Source organism: Salvia splendens, chromosome 22 (genome assembly GCF_004379255.2).
Source record: "Salvia splendens isolate huo1 chromosome 22, SspV2, whole genome shotgun sequence".
NCBI lineage: Eukaryota > Viridiplantae > Streptophyta > Magnoliopsida > Lamiales > Lamiaceae > Salvia > Salvia splendens.
Genome location: NC_056053.1, coordinates 18060140 through 18075953, shown reverse-complemented (window position 1 = coordinate 18075953; position 15814 = coordinate 18060140). Strand labels below are relative to the sequence as shown.

At 41.7% G+C, this 15814-nt stretch overlaps 3 protein-coding genes across 4 annotated transcripts; all 3 read left to right on the top strand.

The window, feature by feature from the left end:
* The first annotated feature begins 1008 nt into the window (after positions 1 to 1008).
* On the top strand, positions 1009 to 4120 carry LOC121787222 (probable transcription factor At5g28040). 2 transcript variants are annotated; one of them, XM_042185900.1, is made up of 4 exons: positions 1009 to 1998; positions 2401 to 2570; positions 2749 to 3118; positions 4048 to 4120. In XM_042185900.1, the coding sequence occupies exons 1-2, from the start codon at positions 1115 to 1117 to the stop codon at positions 2438 to 2440; spliced, it is 924 nt and encodes a 307-aa protein (XP_042041834.1). In that variant the 5' UTR covers positions 1009 to 1114; the 3' UTR covers positions 2441 to 2570; positions 2749 to 3118; positions 4048 to 4120. The 2 variants fall into 2 exon arrangements, with proteins under 2 accessions (XP_042041834.1, XP_042041833.1); XM_042185899.1 differs by having other exon boundaries at positions 2401 to 3118.
* On the top strand, positions 3177 to 6615 carry LOC121787221 (mitochondrial carnitine/acylcarnitine carrier-like protein). Its single transcript, XM_042185898.1, has 3 exons — positions 3177 to 4117; positions 5397 to 5788; positions 6014 to 6615. The coding sequence occupies exons 2-3, from the start codon at positions 5397 to 5399 to the stop codon at positions 6549 to 6551; spliced, it is 930 nt and encodes a 309-aa protein (XP_042041832.1). The 5' UTR covers positions 3177 to 4117; the 3' UTR covers positions 6552 to 6615.
* Positions 6616 to 8546: 1931 nt separating this feature from the next.
* Positions 8547 to 10609, top strand: LOC121787621 (myosin-binding protein 2-like). The gene is made up of 2 exons (XM_042186409.1): positions 8547 to 9563; positions 9626 to 10609. Exons 1-2 carry the CDS (start codon positions 8585 to 8587, stop codon positions 10282 to 10284), a joined length of 1638 nt encoding a protein of 545 aa, XP_042042343.1. The 5' UTR covers positions 8547 to 8584; the 3' UTR covers positions 10285 to 10609.
* Positions 10610 to 15814: the final 5205 nt, after the last annotated feature.

Below are 15814 nucleotides of genomic sequence, written 5' to 3'. Positions count from 1 at the left end.
ATTTACAAAACACATCACTCTTAGCATGATTTTACTTCACTCTTATTTACAAAACACATCACTCTTAGCATGATTTTACTTCACTCTTGTTTACAAAACACATCACTCTTAGCATGATTTTACTTCACTTTTGTTTACAAAACACATCACTTTTAGCATGATTTTACTTCACTCGTTTAGAAAACATATCACTCTTAGCATGATTTTACTTTACTGTTGTTAACAAAACATGCTTTTTTAATCATCATCATCAGCTGTTACTGCATGAACATTGAAAAACGATATACAATATACTATTTCTGTTGGATTTAAGGTAACAACAAAATGGTTGAAAAGAATGAAGAAATATACACTAGTGGTATAATCATAATACATGTTTTACAATAATAAAAATCATCCATCCTCTCCAGTAGCCTACTAAGAAAAGGTTCAAAATATATTAACAAAGATAGAGATAGAGATACAGATAGCTCTGCCTCAGTTCAACTCGTTCATCATTCTCTCGAAATCCCTAAACGACATTCCACGAGTCAAAACCGGCGCCGAATTGTACGAAACCGAAACTCCGCCTGCTGGCGGAGCGGAGGCGGAGGCGGCTAGGCGGCGGGGAAATAGTAGAATCCTTTCCCGTGAGGCTCTGAACGACGGATTTGAAGCTTCCTGAACAGAGAAGGGGAGAAGAGGAGAAGAATGATCGCGGTTCTTTTCAAATGAATTCAATTTGCCGACGTAACCTAATTTTGGCTATGCAATGACCATTATACCCCTGCCTTGTTATTGTGGAGTAAATTTGTGATTGGGGGAACTAATTCCTCTTTAAATTAGAAAATTACATGTATTAATACTAGCCCTTGATTTTCTTGATCTTGTGGTTGTGATTTGTTCTCTAGTTATTTGATTAAGGGGTGTTTGCCATAGATCACTACCCTATATATATATATATATATATTGGCAGAAGTAACAAACAGCTTATGAAAATTAAAACCAAAATAAAAATCAATGCGAAGATTTAATCGGAAACAGAAAAACTAAAAATGAAAGAGAAAGAAAAGAGAATAAAATTGCAATTAATCAGAGAGGAAGAGGTTGAGCCCCAATTCTGCAGTTAATCACCATGGACTCCACCCTAATTCAATCCCCCAACAACAAGACATACGCTTCCAAGCTCCCCATCAAACGCAAAACCCCCGACCCAATTCCTCCCAACACGCCTCCGTTCAAATTCCACCGGATATGGACCGAATCCGACGAGATCCGATTCCTCCAGGGCCTCTTGGACTGCTCCTCCCACAATTTAGCCTTCCCGCGCGACTTGGGAATCTTCTACACCCGCTTCTCCCACACCATGTCGCAGCCCTACACCAAATCGCAGCTCTCCGAGAAGCTCCGCCGCCTCCGCAAGAAGTTCCGGGTCATCTCCACCCGCCTCTCCAAGGGCATGGACCCGTCGCAGTTGTCCTTGCATGATCGCGCGCTCCACGGCCTCTCCAAGCGCCTCTGGCACCCGGAATTCGCCGCGATCTCGCCCTTCAGCGGCGCCAGGAATGTGGGATTGAGTCACGGCAGCAATGCCGGTGGTGGCGGCGATGGGAATTTGAAAAAATCGAGTCTTGTTGGAATCAAAGTCGATTTTTCGCCTACGCTGCCGGTGATGGAGTTTGGGAATTCGGTATCAAATTGTGGCAATGAGGGGAGTGATGATCGCGATGATGAGGTTAAATTGAGTGAGGTGAATGTGGAGTTTGAAGGGAAAGAGGCTACGGCGGAGGATGAGGCATTAGAGGATGCAGAGGTGGAGGTGGAGGCTAGGCAGAATGTGGATTTCAGAGGTGAGATTGAAATTGGGGAGGTGGCGGCTAAGGTGGTGATGAACGTGTTTGATGAGTGTTTGAAGGAGGTGAGGAGGGTGATAGGTGGTGGAATGGGCTCACAGAGTTTTCATGCTCGGTGGCGAGATCAGCGGATTGCTGAACTCGATGTGTTAGGGAGCAGATTGAGGTTGGTCCTCGAGCACTCTCTTACAAAAAGAAATTGAGGAAACTAGGAAAGTATGACTACTTTTTCAAGGGGTAGGAAAAGTTGATTATATAAGAGAAAGCCCTCTTTTTTGCGCTTCATTATAGGTTCATCTTGCTCAATTTTAGTTAACTTGAGATACCTGTAAATTTATCTGGTAGTATAAACAAGTCCTTGCTTTTCTTGGTCTTTGGTGTGTTTTATGGAGTACAATTTTGTTATCTGTATATTTTTCATTAAATGATTTGAGAGCAGTTCAAGAAACCATATGGGAAGGATTAGGAATAACAACAATTAAGCGAGTAGGGCCTTGCTTTTCCGGACATATGTCTGCTATTTTGGTTGGCGTTAAATGTGTGTTGCTAATTTGGTAGCTTATCATAGTCCAAACATGGTCGAGTTAAGGGCATCAACAGCCTATTAGGGGTGAGTCTAGCTTGTGGTGGAGCAGAAAAGTCATTTCTTCTGTATGCACTTGGATTAACAAACTGTATCTCGAGCTATTGCAAAGTTTGGGAGTTAGACCTAACTTGAAGACTGAAGTTGGTTGAAAGGTATGTGTGATACCATCACCTCTATCATTTTCTGATTGCCATGTTAAGTTATTTGATGGAATTAATTTCTCCAATAAAACTATAGTATATACTAGGGGGTGTTCAAAAGAATCAAAACAATGTAAATTTCATTCTTGTCTATGACCATGAATTTCTTTGATTGATGGAGTGACTATAGGATAGTTGGAGGTGTGAAGCGAAGGAACCCATGAAGCTTTATGTTGGGATTTCCCTCCTCTTTGTGGTCCATTAGTTTTCTGCGCTTTATGAGACGTTAACAATGGAGATGATGAGGTCCGAGTTGTGTGTTAGTACGGTGTTGGAGAGGTTGATGGCGAGGTGTGCATGTATATATAACTCCATGGCATACAACATCCTAGGTGATTCTCTGATGTTGAATGCTGATCTTGATTTTCTTAATATGCATTCGGGTTGTCTGTGGTGGCCAGAATTTGATTGATTAGTGGTGAAGATGAAGCTTTATTTTGGATTTTTCCTCCTATGAAAGGACGAAAGTTGATGATGGAGACGATAAGGTCCCAGTTATGGTGAGTACATACATATAACATGTACACTTCATATGCATTCGTCTTCGCAGGTGGACTATTCTTCTTATTGAAGACTCAAACTATTCTTCTTATTGAAGACTCAAAACAATCCAACATTTGCATATCCTGATTTATCATCAATCAGGAGAATTATTGCCTTATAAATTATTGATATCTAGCAACTCTAAATTGGTAAGCTGATCTGTATGGTTGGGGCATGATATTGGGAAGGTGGATTTCAACAACACCAACACGATTTCAGCTTATAAAATACTACCAATCGCTTAATAAGGGACAAGGGAGTATAACTTTCTGAATAATTAATTAATACAAATAAATGCAATTATTTATTTCATTTGGACTTTATAAGAATTTTTAAAATTATAAAACATTCAATAAGAAACGTGTCAAACTGAAAAATCAAGGGAAACGTTTTATCAGTGTGCTATAAACTTGCTTAGGCATTGCTCTAACGAAAATTATGATAACTCCCTGACTGACTTATAAATGGACATCTTCTAAAATCCTAGTGCCATTTATTATGTAACGAGGGTACATAGGCAACAATATTGTCTTGTCTTGGTTAAAAATCCTCGTGATTGTTGTGGTGGGGAGGCAGGGTGTAAGGTTGATATTGGCCCAAAAACGCCGGCCGCATCTGTCTCACCCACTTTTCCATGGCCTGCATCGTCTCTTAGATTACACTCATGTGGCCCTCCAAGATTCCTGCTTTCCATCTCTCTCCACCAACTACCACTTGTTTCACTCTATATGTTCACATCCTCGATTTCCTACCCAACCCATCTCTATTATTTCATTCTATTTTAATACGCCTGTAATTCTTTCTTTCTTTCTTTCCCCCTCTGAATAGAAAGAAAGACTACTCTCTGTAAAAAAACACTTAAATTGCATTTCTTATTTAACTGCAGGAAGGGGCGTCCTTCTTTTGGTTCTACAGCACTCATCTGGGACTGAAGGAGGAAGGTAACATATTCAAAGGTGATATTTTTTAGCCAAATCACTATTTAATTCTTCATGTTATTTATGTATTCGAAAACTAGTTGCCAAGTTGTTTTGATGTTGGTGTACTGAATTGGCCTCTGTTGGTGAAATCAGTTTCTCATACTGTTTCCTGTGTGGTCATGCAAATAGAGGTGGTGGAAATGACATTAGACCATCTCCAGCCATACTCTAAAAATGAGTTTTGGTGTAGAAATCTTCTCCAATCGTACACCAAACTCAAACCCATTTTTGGTGTTTTTTGTGAAACAACACCAAATATGGTGTTATGCAAAAATTTTGTGAGACAAAAACTCAAAAATGGTGTAAATTTTAAATTTGGTGTAAATGGTTGGAGTAAAACTACTTTTTGGTGTGACGTATACTCGAAAATGGGTTTGTGTTTAGTGTAAATGGTTGGAGATGGTCTTAGACTCTGCTTATTTGTATGATTGGGCGGACCTTAATTGATTAGGGGTTTAGGTAATGAAATGTGTAGAAACTAAGACAAGACTGAAACTTTCAATTCTTTAAGAGTGAAATGATAAGTAAGTTGGAAAAATGCTGATTGAAGAGGCAAATATGTATCATATCAGAATCAGAGTGGTCTACATTCCATGTACTTTCTGTGTATGGTATCTGAATTGAGAAAATTCAGCCCTTCAGGTCCTTGTGGATGTAACAGTGGCAATAACATCGAAAAACATGGAATACCTCATAGCAGTATTATAAGTATTAAATAAAAAAAATTGAAGTGTTCTACCTACAGGGTACAGATTCTGTTCAATTTTGTGTTCGTGCAGTTATGAGTTACTATTATCTATGTCTTTGTGATAGAGGAGGTCAATCTTTTCTTTCGTGTATACATCTATTGAAGGAAAGACACCTTCCATTCCTGTTGATTAATCAGATAGTCTGGTAGAGGATTCATAGAGATGATAGTCAGATTAGTCAATCTTTGTGCTAATTTTCGTTAGTTATCATCATTTCAAGAGTTTTTGAAGTGGTTTTCTGTTTTCAAAGGCATTAAGAGAGTAAACAAGACCCAATTTGTTGGTTTTGATAAATAGTGTGGTGTCTAAAACATCTTCAGGGAGTATGGTAACCTTATAAGACAATGAACTTAATTGTCTTCACGTGTGATCGTCTTCACATCCCGTGGTTACGTATGAAGATCTATATATTAGCACAGATCAATAGTTTCCTTGAAGATTATTTTTTGATCTCCTTATGGTTGATATCTACTGGCTAATCATGTTTTGCACTACAATCCGTGTAGATGGGTGATGTAGCTAAAGATCTAACCGCTGGGACTGTGGGAGGGGCAGCACAGTTGATAGTCGGGCATCCCTTTGACACCATTAAGGTCAAGCTCCAAAGTCAACCTGTTCCACCTCCTGGACAGGCTCCAAAATATTCCGGTGCCATAGATGCCGTGAAGCAAACATTGGCTGCTGAAGGTCCGAGGGGTTTATACAAAGGCATGGGAGCCCCACTTGCCACTGTGGCAGCCTTCAATGCAGTGCTCTTCACTGTCCGTGGCCAAATGGAGGCACTCTTGAGGTCTTCTCCTGGCACTCCTCTTACTGTCGGTCAGCAGGTTGTGTGCGGAGCTGGAGCTGGTGTGGCTGTTTCCTTCCTGGCTTGCCCCACTGAATTGATCAAGTGCAGGTTAATATTCGAGTCAAATTCTAATCGAACCAAAGTGCATACATCCCCTTGAAATGCTTAATCCGATGCTGTTATAGATGCTAATATTCATACATTTGTACATGCATTCACTCACACACACGCGCCTCATTATGCATTTCTGCATCTGAAACTTCATAGCCTTACTACAGTATAGATCGTCTGGCTAATCGTTTAATCACTATGACAATAATCGCACGAGTGTAGACTACAAGCGCAGAGTTCACTAGCAACTACTGGGCCGGCAGTTCCTCCTGCACCGGGTGGTGGTGCTGCTGCTGTTGCTGTTGCTGTCAAGTATGGAGGGCCCATGGATGTGGCAAGGCACGTTCTTCGGTCAGAAGGAGGCGCGAGGGGTCTGTTCAAGGGGTTGCTCCCAACCTTTGCCCGTGAAGTTCCTGGCAACGCAGCTATGTTTGGTGTGTATGAAGGACTGAAGCAGTATCTTGCAGGAGGGCAGGACACTTCCAGTTTGGGAAGAGGTTCGCTGATACTAGCCGGAGGGTTAGCTGGAGCTTCGTTCTGGGGTTCTGTTTATCCGACCGACGTTGTCAAGAGTGTGTTGCAAGTCGACGACTACAAGAACCCCAAGTATTCGGGCTCTGTCGATGCGTTCAGGAAGATATTGAAGTCGGAAGGAGTGAAGGGTCTGTACAAAGGGTTCGGGCCCGCGATGGCCCGTAGTATTCCTGCAAATGCAGCTTGCTTCTTGGCATATGAAGTTACCAGGTCTAGTTTAGGATGATGATTAGATAGTTATCTTAATTTAAGTTTCTAATGAAAAATGTGAATATTTAAGTTATCATTTCTATCTTGGCCTTTCTTCAATCATTGCATAGTATCAATTCTTTCACCCAAGCAGTGTGATAGCATTATACTACGATAGAGAATTGAATTCATTGAATATTAGCTACATTTTAAATGCAAAATTTTTTGATTGGAAATTGGCCCTCAAACTACCTATAATAGCATGATAATAGTTGGGTGGAAAAGGGTGAACACAATCATAGATGGTGATAATGTTCATGCCCCCGTGACCAAATAAGATTTAAATCAACAATTAAAAAAAACCATTTTGACAAACAATATCAAGAAGAAATCTCTTACAAATTTGGAGATAATAATTTAGGAAAGCTTAGGTTAGGACCACCATATACACACTTGAGAGAAAAAGAACTGAAAAAGTGAAAAGAAGCTTTGGTTTGAATATTTAATCCACACCTATATGTAAAGCCTTTGTTGTTCATTATATAAAAGTAGAGAGTCATCTTTATCACTGCCCTTAATTTGATGTTCACTTTTTTCCATCTCAACTTTTTTCACCAAACATCTTGTCCATTCTTGATAACTGCATTTCATTAATTTATCTCAATTTATTGAAAAAATTATGTATAGTTCTTACTCTGCATTTTATTTGATATTGATGTCCTATTCTTGCTCCCCACTCGAAAAAAGAAAAGAAACGGTCGCATGCTCTCTATTTGTGTTGAATTACTTCTTTAATTTGGTAGTAGAAGAAATTAAATGTAGAATGTTAATAAAGTGGTTAGGGATCTTCAAAGTATGCTCTCATTTACTTGTCAAAAAATTAATTCCAAGATCACTCATTGATTCATTAATCACAACAAATTACCGGATCTAATTGATTGTAATAATTTGCATGTTGCAAAATTGTACTATTAATAGTTCCACAATAATCATGAAATGCCATAGAATAAAAGCTTTAGGTTGTGATAATAATGACAAATTCAGTGATTTTTTTGGTTAAAGTGACATACCCTCAATTTCATGTTACGTCCTCTAATGCAGTAATGCACATGTCTCGGGCGGAAATAAAAGACCTAAAATTGAAACAATTTGTATAAAATAAATTAAGTGCATTAGAGTTCAATGAAATTTTATGAAAATATAATATTGCAGATCCAAATCATAACAGCTGGAAAATACATTTTGATTTATTTTTGTCGCTCAAATTTTAAAATTTAAATATGCACAAATACAAGGATGATTCGGAGCGGATTCTGCTGAAATCTCGACTCCTTTATTGACAAATGAGTTAGTATTAGTATAATTAATTACTCTAAACAAGGCATTAATTATCGTTGTGAGCCTAAACCTTACGCTTTACCAGCCTTGCAACTCAATATGCTGATGATGTGGTTGGCTTAATAATATTCTACTTTTCATATCAATACTAAAATATAAATACTATAAAATACTCAAAACTTTATCAACATTATAAAATCTGCATATATTATGGAATAATTGTAGATCTAAAATATACTCCATAATCAAGGCACTGTGTTTATTAAACTCAAAACGGATTCTCACTAATGAATTATGATCACGTTGCAATAATTGTATTTTTTTTTTCATTTTTAATATAGTGATTAGTGAGCACTTCTCATTTTTTGTCAAAAAGGAAAACCACAAAAATATCATGTAATCATATCGATCGACAAAGAGATTTTGAATCATCGCTATCATCATAGGATTTAGAAATTATGCGTTTTTGATTGAGATTAAGTACTCAATCCACTCACAAATGAAACCTTTTTTCTCAATTAACATGACCCTAATCAAATGGAAAAGCACCTTTCCAAATTTTGGAAAAGGTAATGAATTGGCCCACTCCAAAAACTTCTATCACGTCCAAAAAAACTTTTTTCACATGGGGATGACCCAAATATTAAAACAAAAACACTATAAAATTATTTGCATCTAGAATTAAATGGAGTATAATTGTTACTATAATGAAAACCACCCCATATTTCTTTAATGAGATTAACTCAGAAAACAAAAGCAGCACCACAACTAAATCTCCTCCATTCCACAAAGGCAACCAAGCCAGCTTCAATTCATACACAAGAGCACCATTCATGTTTTCTTCTTCTGCATAGGAAAGAAGCATCCATGGCTGCCAACAAGTTTGCAACCATGCTACACAAAAACTGCCCCAAAATGATAGTGATTCTAGTGTATGCATTTCTTGAATGGATCCTAATACTCCTCCTCCTCCTCAACTCCCTCTTCTCACATCTCATTGCAAAGTTTGTCGAATTCTTCGGCCTTAAACCATCCTGCCCATGGTGCTCCACACTAGATCACCGCTTTGATCATGTGTGTGAGGCACACGGTGCAAAGATAAGCAAGATGACCTTCTGCCCCACGCACAACAAGTTGGCCCCCGACTCCCACAGTTTGTGCATCCGTTGCTCTTCTTCTACTGGAGCCATGAATGATGTTTCATCCACGGTTGCCTTCTTTACATGGAGGAGCGAGAACGCAGGAGGCGAGGAGGCGAGATGTTCGTGCTGTGATGATCAAATTTTCACCACACATCAATCTATTCCCTTCAAGCCTACTTGGGATCTTCTTCTTGAATATGTGCATAAGCATAAGCTAGGGTATGAAGCGAAAAAGGAGACTGAATTTCAAGAAAATGGTAGAGATGATGGTGATGGAAAAAAGGCTGAGGATTCAAATGTTGAGGTTGAAGAATGGGACTCTAGCCACACAGCTGATGAGCCCTTCAGCCAAGGGCGAAACGAGGACGAGGAATCCGAGTACATAGAAGACATGCTTTTGCAGAATGCAGAGTTGATGGACTCAGATAGATTCATCTGCATAGAGCTCATCGACACAGACACAGAAGCAGCTGCAGCTCCCACACCCACAAATAGCTCTGAAGATGACACAAAGATTGATGGAGCAGCACTTGCACATAAAATTGGCCTAATTGAATCCAACAATATAGGTAAAGTCTTGCAATGATTTTCTACTCCAACTAAATCTATCTAATACACATATGATCTGCAGAGCAATTGAGCAGAAACGAGAGCCACACGATCGAGGCACTATACGCAGAGCTAGAGGAAGAAAGAGAAGCTGCAGCAGAGGCGGCCAAGGAAAGCATGGCTATGATAACGAAGCTCCAAGAAGAGAAGGCGGCGATGCAGATGGAGGCGGTGCAGTACCAGAGGATGATGGAGGAGCAAGCCGAATACGACCAAGAAGCGCTCCAGCTCCTCAACGACCTCATCATCAAACGAGACAAGGAGAATAAGCAGCTCCACGAGAAGCTCCAAATGTACAAGCTCACCCCAACGACATCTCAAAACAAAACAAGGATGACTCATTCAATTGATTCGGAACACGAAATGGCAGATGTAACTCTAGCTGAATTCGACGAGGAAAGGGCGTCCATCCTCGAGCAAGTTAAGGTTTTGTGTGATGATCATAATGATCATCCAATGGCGAAGAAACTACTACCACTTTTCGATGGAGCAGAAGATGATGAAGAGGAGATGGTTTTGATGGAGGATGTTTATGAGAGGCTGCAAGCTCTTGAAGCAGATAGTGATTTTCTGAAACACTGCATTCGGTCGATGAGCAAGGGTAATGAGGGGATGGCTCTTCTCCAAGAAATTATGCAGCATCTTCGTGATCTCAAATCCGTACAGGCAAAGCTTCTCTAGGATAGAATGTGATGTATGTATATATAGTATTGGATGAGCTTTGTGATTACATGATGAATTGAGAGGGAAGCGGTCATCCTGCTGATTTTGGAATTTGTGTTTATTAGTCAAGGTTTGTCAGAATATATCACGGAAGATATTTCCTCCAAGAAGAGAAGATTAGGGAATGATTAGGGGATAATTTATTGATTCAATCATACAATAGCCTAGAATAGATTGATCTTATATTTATGGTATTTACCATAGTTAAGGGCAAGTTTTACCTATATATTGAAGGCTGTAAATTGTAAGCCATATACACAAGAAATACAAAACACATTCCCTACTCTATTGTGCTCGATTATAATCATCCTTTCACCATCACAATCCACCTCTCTCGATTACCATCTTCAAGATGGTATCAGAGCAGGACGATCCGAACTTGAGACTCAGAGCAATCTCATCATAGTCTCGATTACCTTTCCCGACCTTTTGAAGCCCTGCAAAACCAACCAACAAACAGGATGTCAGAATCCGGAACCAATAATTCCCAACTTACCAGCCAACCCATAACCCTTTCTGCTGAACAATTTGCAGAACTTGTGAGACTAAGCATGTCTCAAACACCTCCAAAACAGCTGGTCCAGACTGAACCCCAACCAGAATCGTTGGGAGATGTACACGTGCAGACCAAGCTCAATGGGGAGAACTACCCCCTATGGGCGAAATTGATGAAGAAGGCGATCGGAGGGAAGGGTCTGATTTCTCACATTTCTGGAGTGTCAGACCCTCCTTCCCCAACCGACCCAACCTACTCAAAATGGATCCAAAGAGATCATTGCTGCTTCAATTGGCTTATCAACAACATCGACGCCAGCCTCGTAAATGAGGTCTCCCAATACGAAACGGCTCAAGATCTGTGGGAGAGCTTGGCCGTCACATACGGGAGTGGCGCCGACCCATTCCAAATCGCAGACCTTCACCGTCAAGCATACGGGATGAAACAAGGAAACCTATCCCTGGAGAGTCTATGGCAGAAATTCCAGGACTTGTGGATATCCATAGATAGCCGAGACCCGAACCCTATGGATATACCATCCTCCATCGAGAAATACAATCAAGTGACCCAGCGACATCGGCTGTATCAATTCATATGGGCACTCGACGACAGATACGACAAGATAAAACGAGAAATCCTGAACATGGACCCTATCCCAACAGCCAGAAAGGCCTACGGAATGGTCAGACGGGAGAATGTGAATGAGAAATTGATGAATCCAGAATCTAAGGAGTCTGGAATTGGGGCTGGACTAACCACTATCGACCGAACCCGGATGCATACCAGTCACCACCAGCCGCCACCAGCCAACAGAACCTACCGAAGAGACGAGGACAAGAGCAAGCTAGTATGCTCTCATTGTGGGGGTAAGAAGCATACTAAAGACACTTGCTTCCATCTCCACGGCTACCCGGATTGGTGGGAGGAGATGAAGAAGGCCCGCCAACAGAAAAGCAATCAACGGAGTAATAGCGGCGGCGGAGGGAGAGCGGCAGCAGCCGTCGTCCTCGAGGACCGAGTCACCTACCCCAGTACAACACCGGAGGGCAGCGTCGGTCCACCGAGGATGAATGGGAACGGCGACAGAAACCAATCGGCGACAGAGGAGAAGGCCATAGCTTCGGCAACAGTAGCAAGAGTATGGTCTGAAGGTAAAGAAACGAGGAGAGACCTCATCGGCGACAGGCAGACGACGACGGCGAGGATCCCCACTGAGGAGGACAAGGCGGCAGCGGCTAGGGTTCCAAATCAAATTGGGGATTTTGGCCCAATTAACCTCCCAAATCCGAAAACTGCACTTTACCCCCAAAATCTACCGAAATTCTACCCTAACCCCCGAGCCAGAAACCTCACCCAAATAACACCCCCAAACTCCTTAAAATCCCACTCCGACCCCCGAACCAAAAATATCCACCAGATGCTACCCCATGAATCACACAAATTACAAAACCACCCCAGAAGATTAAAACCACCCGATTTGCATTCCCCAGAGACCAATAAATTCCAGTATGTACCCCACACAGAAAAAACCTTACAGATTACACCCCAAATGTTTGAAAAATTCGAAAACTCACCTTCCATTCCCTGTAAAAATTCTTTTGATGCCTTAGCCTTTTCATCCGTGTCACAAACAGATCCAAAAGACAGCCAGTGGATTTTTGACTGCGGGGCCACTGACACCATGTCATTCGATGCTTCAGATTTTTTGAATATCTCAAAATCTAATAAGTCCTATGTCCAAACAGCCAGTGGGGATCTAGCCCGGGTCCAAGGGGCCGGCACAATCAATATTTCGCCTACTCTACGTCTTTCCAACTGTCTTTTTGTCCCGTCATTATCACATAAGCTCCTATCTATCAGTCATGTGACGAAGGAGCTCCATTGTAAATTACTAATGCAACCGAAATTTTGCATGTTACAGGATATCAAGACGGGGACGATAGTTGGGCGTGGCACTGAGCGACGAGGACTGTACTATGTGGACGAGATAGCCCAACAGAGTGTGGCGATGCTGACTCACGGACTGACAGACAGGCAGGCTTGGCTTTGGCATCGTCGGTTAGGACATCCGTCTATAGGATATCTTCGCATGCTTTATCCTAAGTTAGTTAATTCTATGCACTCTTTTACTTGTGAAACTTGTCTGTTAGCCAAAAGCCACAGGCACACCTTTAAGTTGAACAATACGAGAATGAATAAACCATTTGCTTTAATACATTCTGATGTGTGGGGCCCTGCTCCTGTTAGTGGGGGTCAAGGTTCTCGATATTTTGTGTTGTTCATTGATGATTACTCACGTATGACTTGGATATATTTCTTGAAACATAAATCTGAAGTTTTTGATAAATTCACCCAATTCTATGCCCTAGTCCAAACCCAGTATAACCAAACAATTCAGATCTTGCGGTCAGATAACGGGGGGGAATTTGTCAACAAAAAAATGCAAGACTTCTTTCGGAAAAATGGATTAGTTCATCAGACATCTTGTGCGTACACTCCAGAACAGAATGGAGTAGCCGAAAGGAAAAATAGGTATATACTTGAAATTACTAGAGCCCTTTTAATCGAGTCCAGAATACCCAAATCATGTTGGCCTGAAGCCATTGCTACGGCCGTCTACCTTATAAACCGATTACCTACAGGGACTCTAGAATTCAAATCACCCTTAGACCTTTTTTCCACACATTTCGAACTACCTTCTTCCCTATCTCTAGAACCCAGGGTGTTCGGGTGTACTGTCTTCGTGCACATCCCCAAGCAGGACCGTACCAAATTTTCCCCATGTGCTCTCAAATGTGTCTTCCTGGGTTACGGAAAAAACCAGAAAGGGTATAGATGTTACGACCCAACCACTAGAACCATGCATACCACTATGAATTGCGACTTTGTAGAGGATGAGTACTTCTATAGCCAATCTAGTAGTCAGGGGGAGACACAACCTTCGGATAATCATCCAAACAGTGACCTTCTAAATTGGCTACCTACACCCATGCCTTCTGACCCAAGGGAAATCCAATCAGAGGGAGAACCGCAGCCACAACCAAGTCCTGTCACAGACGTCGGTCCAACAGAGGAGGTTAGCGACACCACCGGGCCGTTGATTCCAATAGTGCAGGACGAGGAGCAAAGTGGCGACATCCAAATATCACCCTCGTCACCAAATCCTGAGGTAACTAGTTCACATATTGAGGCATCTTTAGAAAACACTAATCTTGACAGGAACGGTGAAGCTGAAAGTGGAACCAGTGGAGAAAGTGATAATACAGGACTACCGTACGAGTTACCAACTAGGAGTACAAGAGGAGTTCCACCTCGAAGATACTCACCTGAATGGAAAGGAAGAAAGGCCAGATATGCAGTAGCAAATATTGCCCAAGGACAGATGTCAGAAATGGCTCGAGCATTCGAAGCTGCCCTTTATGAGGAGGAAGAAATCCCACAGTCATTCGAAGAAGCGTTAAAACACAAGCATTGGAGAGAGGCCATGAAGAAGGAAATAAATGCCCTCGTCACAAATGGAACATGGGAAAAGTGCACACTACCTAACGGAAAGAAGCCGGTTGGATGTAGATGGATATTCACTATCAAGAGGAGAGCAGATGGTTCAATCGAGAGATATAAGGCGAGACTTGTGGCGAAAGGATACACTCAAGTGTACGGAATAGATTATGAAGAGACCTTCTCCCCTGTTGCAAAGTTGAACACTGTTCGAGCTCTGTTATCTGTGGCAGCGTGTAAAGATTGGCCCCTGCACCAGTTTGACGTCACCAATGCCTTTCTTCATGGAGAGTTGGAAGAAAACAAGGAAGTCTATATGGAAGTCCCGCCTGGTTGCTCGGCAGAATTCGGAGCTGGCCAAGTGTGTCGTCTGAGGAAGACACTATACGGACTCAAGCAATCGCCAAGAGTCTGGTTTGGGAGGTTTTGCCAGGCCATGATTAAACAAGGGTTTAAACAAAGTCAATCAGACCATACACTCTTCACGAAGAAACGAGGAGACAAGATAACCTGCCTAATTATCTATGTGGACGACATGATTATCACGAGAGATGACGGTGAAGAAATTCAAAGCCTAAGAGAGAACCTCTTCAAAGAATTTGCGATGAAAGACCTCGGAGCATTGAAGTATTTCCTTGGAATCGAAGTACTGAGATCTAGACACGGAATATTCCTGAGACAGAAGAAGTATGTCCTGGATCTGTTGGCAGAAACAGGACTATTGGAGTGCAAACCGGCAGAAACTCCTATGATCACAAACCATGGCTTGAAGATGGTAAAAGGAGCCGACCTTACTAATCGAGAACGGTATCAACGGCTGGTAGGTAAGCTTATATACTTATCACACACACGGCCAGATATCACTTATGCAGTTGGTGTCGTCAGTCAGTTCATGCACCAACCACAAACCAACCACATGGAAGCTGCCCTAAGAATCGTTCGATACCTGAAAGGGACGGTAGGCTACGGAGTATTCTTGGCCAAAAGGGAAAACCTTGAGATCGACGGATACACCGACGCTGATTGGGCAAGTAATCCCGTCGATAGAAAGTCTACGGGTGGCTACTTCACCTTTGTTGGGGGCAATCTTGTGACATGGAGGAGCAAGAAGCAGAAAGTGGTAGCCTTATCAAGTGCCGAGGCGGAATTCAGAGGCATTAAAAGTGGACTTATGGAAATCATGTGGCTAAGGAGACTACTGACCGAGATTGGCTACCCACCGGCACGAAAGAGCCAATTATTTTGTGACAATAAGGCAGCGATTAGTATCTCAGAGAATCCGGTGCAACACGATAGAACTAAACATGTAGAAGTCGACAGGCACTTCATCAAGGAAAATCTAGAGGCAGGCACCATTGAGTTCCCGTTTGTACGATCCGAAGAACAGTTGGCAGATATCTTGACCAAAGCAGTCCATCCAAAGGCCTTCAAGGAGATTTTGGGCAAGTTGAGTATCGGGGATACCGTTTCTCAACTTGAGGGGGAGTGTCAGAA

Excerpts from the sequence above, each read along its gene's own strand:
- LOC121787222 (XM_042185900.1), top strand. The coding sequence starts at position 1,115 with ATGGACTCCACCCTAATTCAATCCCCCAACAACAAGACATACGCTTCC. Across the intron at positions 1,999-2,400 it reads GTGTTAGGGAGCAGATTGAG|TCCAAACATGGTCGAGTTAA; the intron begins GTTGGTCCTCGA and ends AGCTTATCATAG.
- LOC121787621 (XM_042186409.1), top strand. The coding sequence starts at position 8,585 with ATGAGATTAACTCAGAAAACAAAAGCAGCACCACAACTAAATCTCCTC. Across the intron at positions 9,564-9,625 it reads AATTGAATCCAACAATATAG|AGCAATTGAGCAGAAACGAG; the intron begins GTAAAGTCTTGC and ends TATGATCTGCAG.
- LOC121787221 (XM_042185898.1), top strand. The coding sequence starts at position 5,397 with ATGGGTGATGTAGCTAAAGATCTAACCGCTGGGACTGTGGGAGGGGCA. Across the intron at positions 5,789-6,013 it reads ACTGAATTGATCAAGTGCAG|ACTACAAGCGCAGAGTTCAC; the intron begins GTTAATATTCGA and ends GCACGAGTGTAG.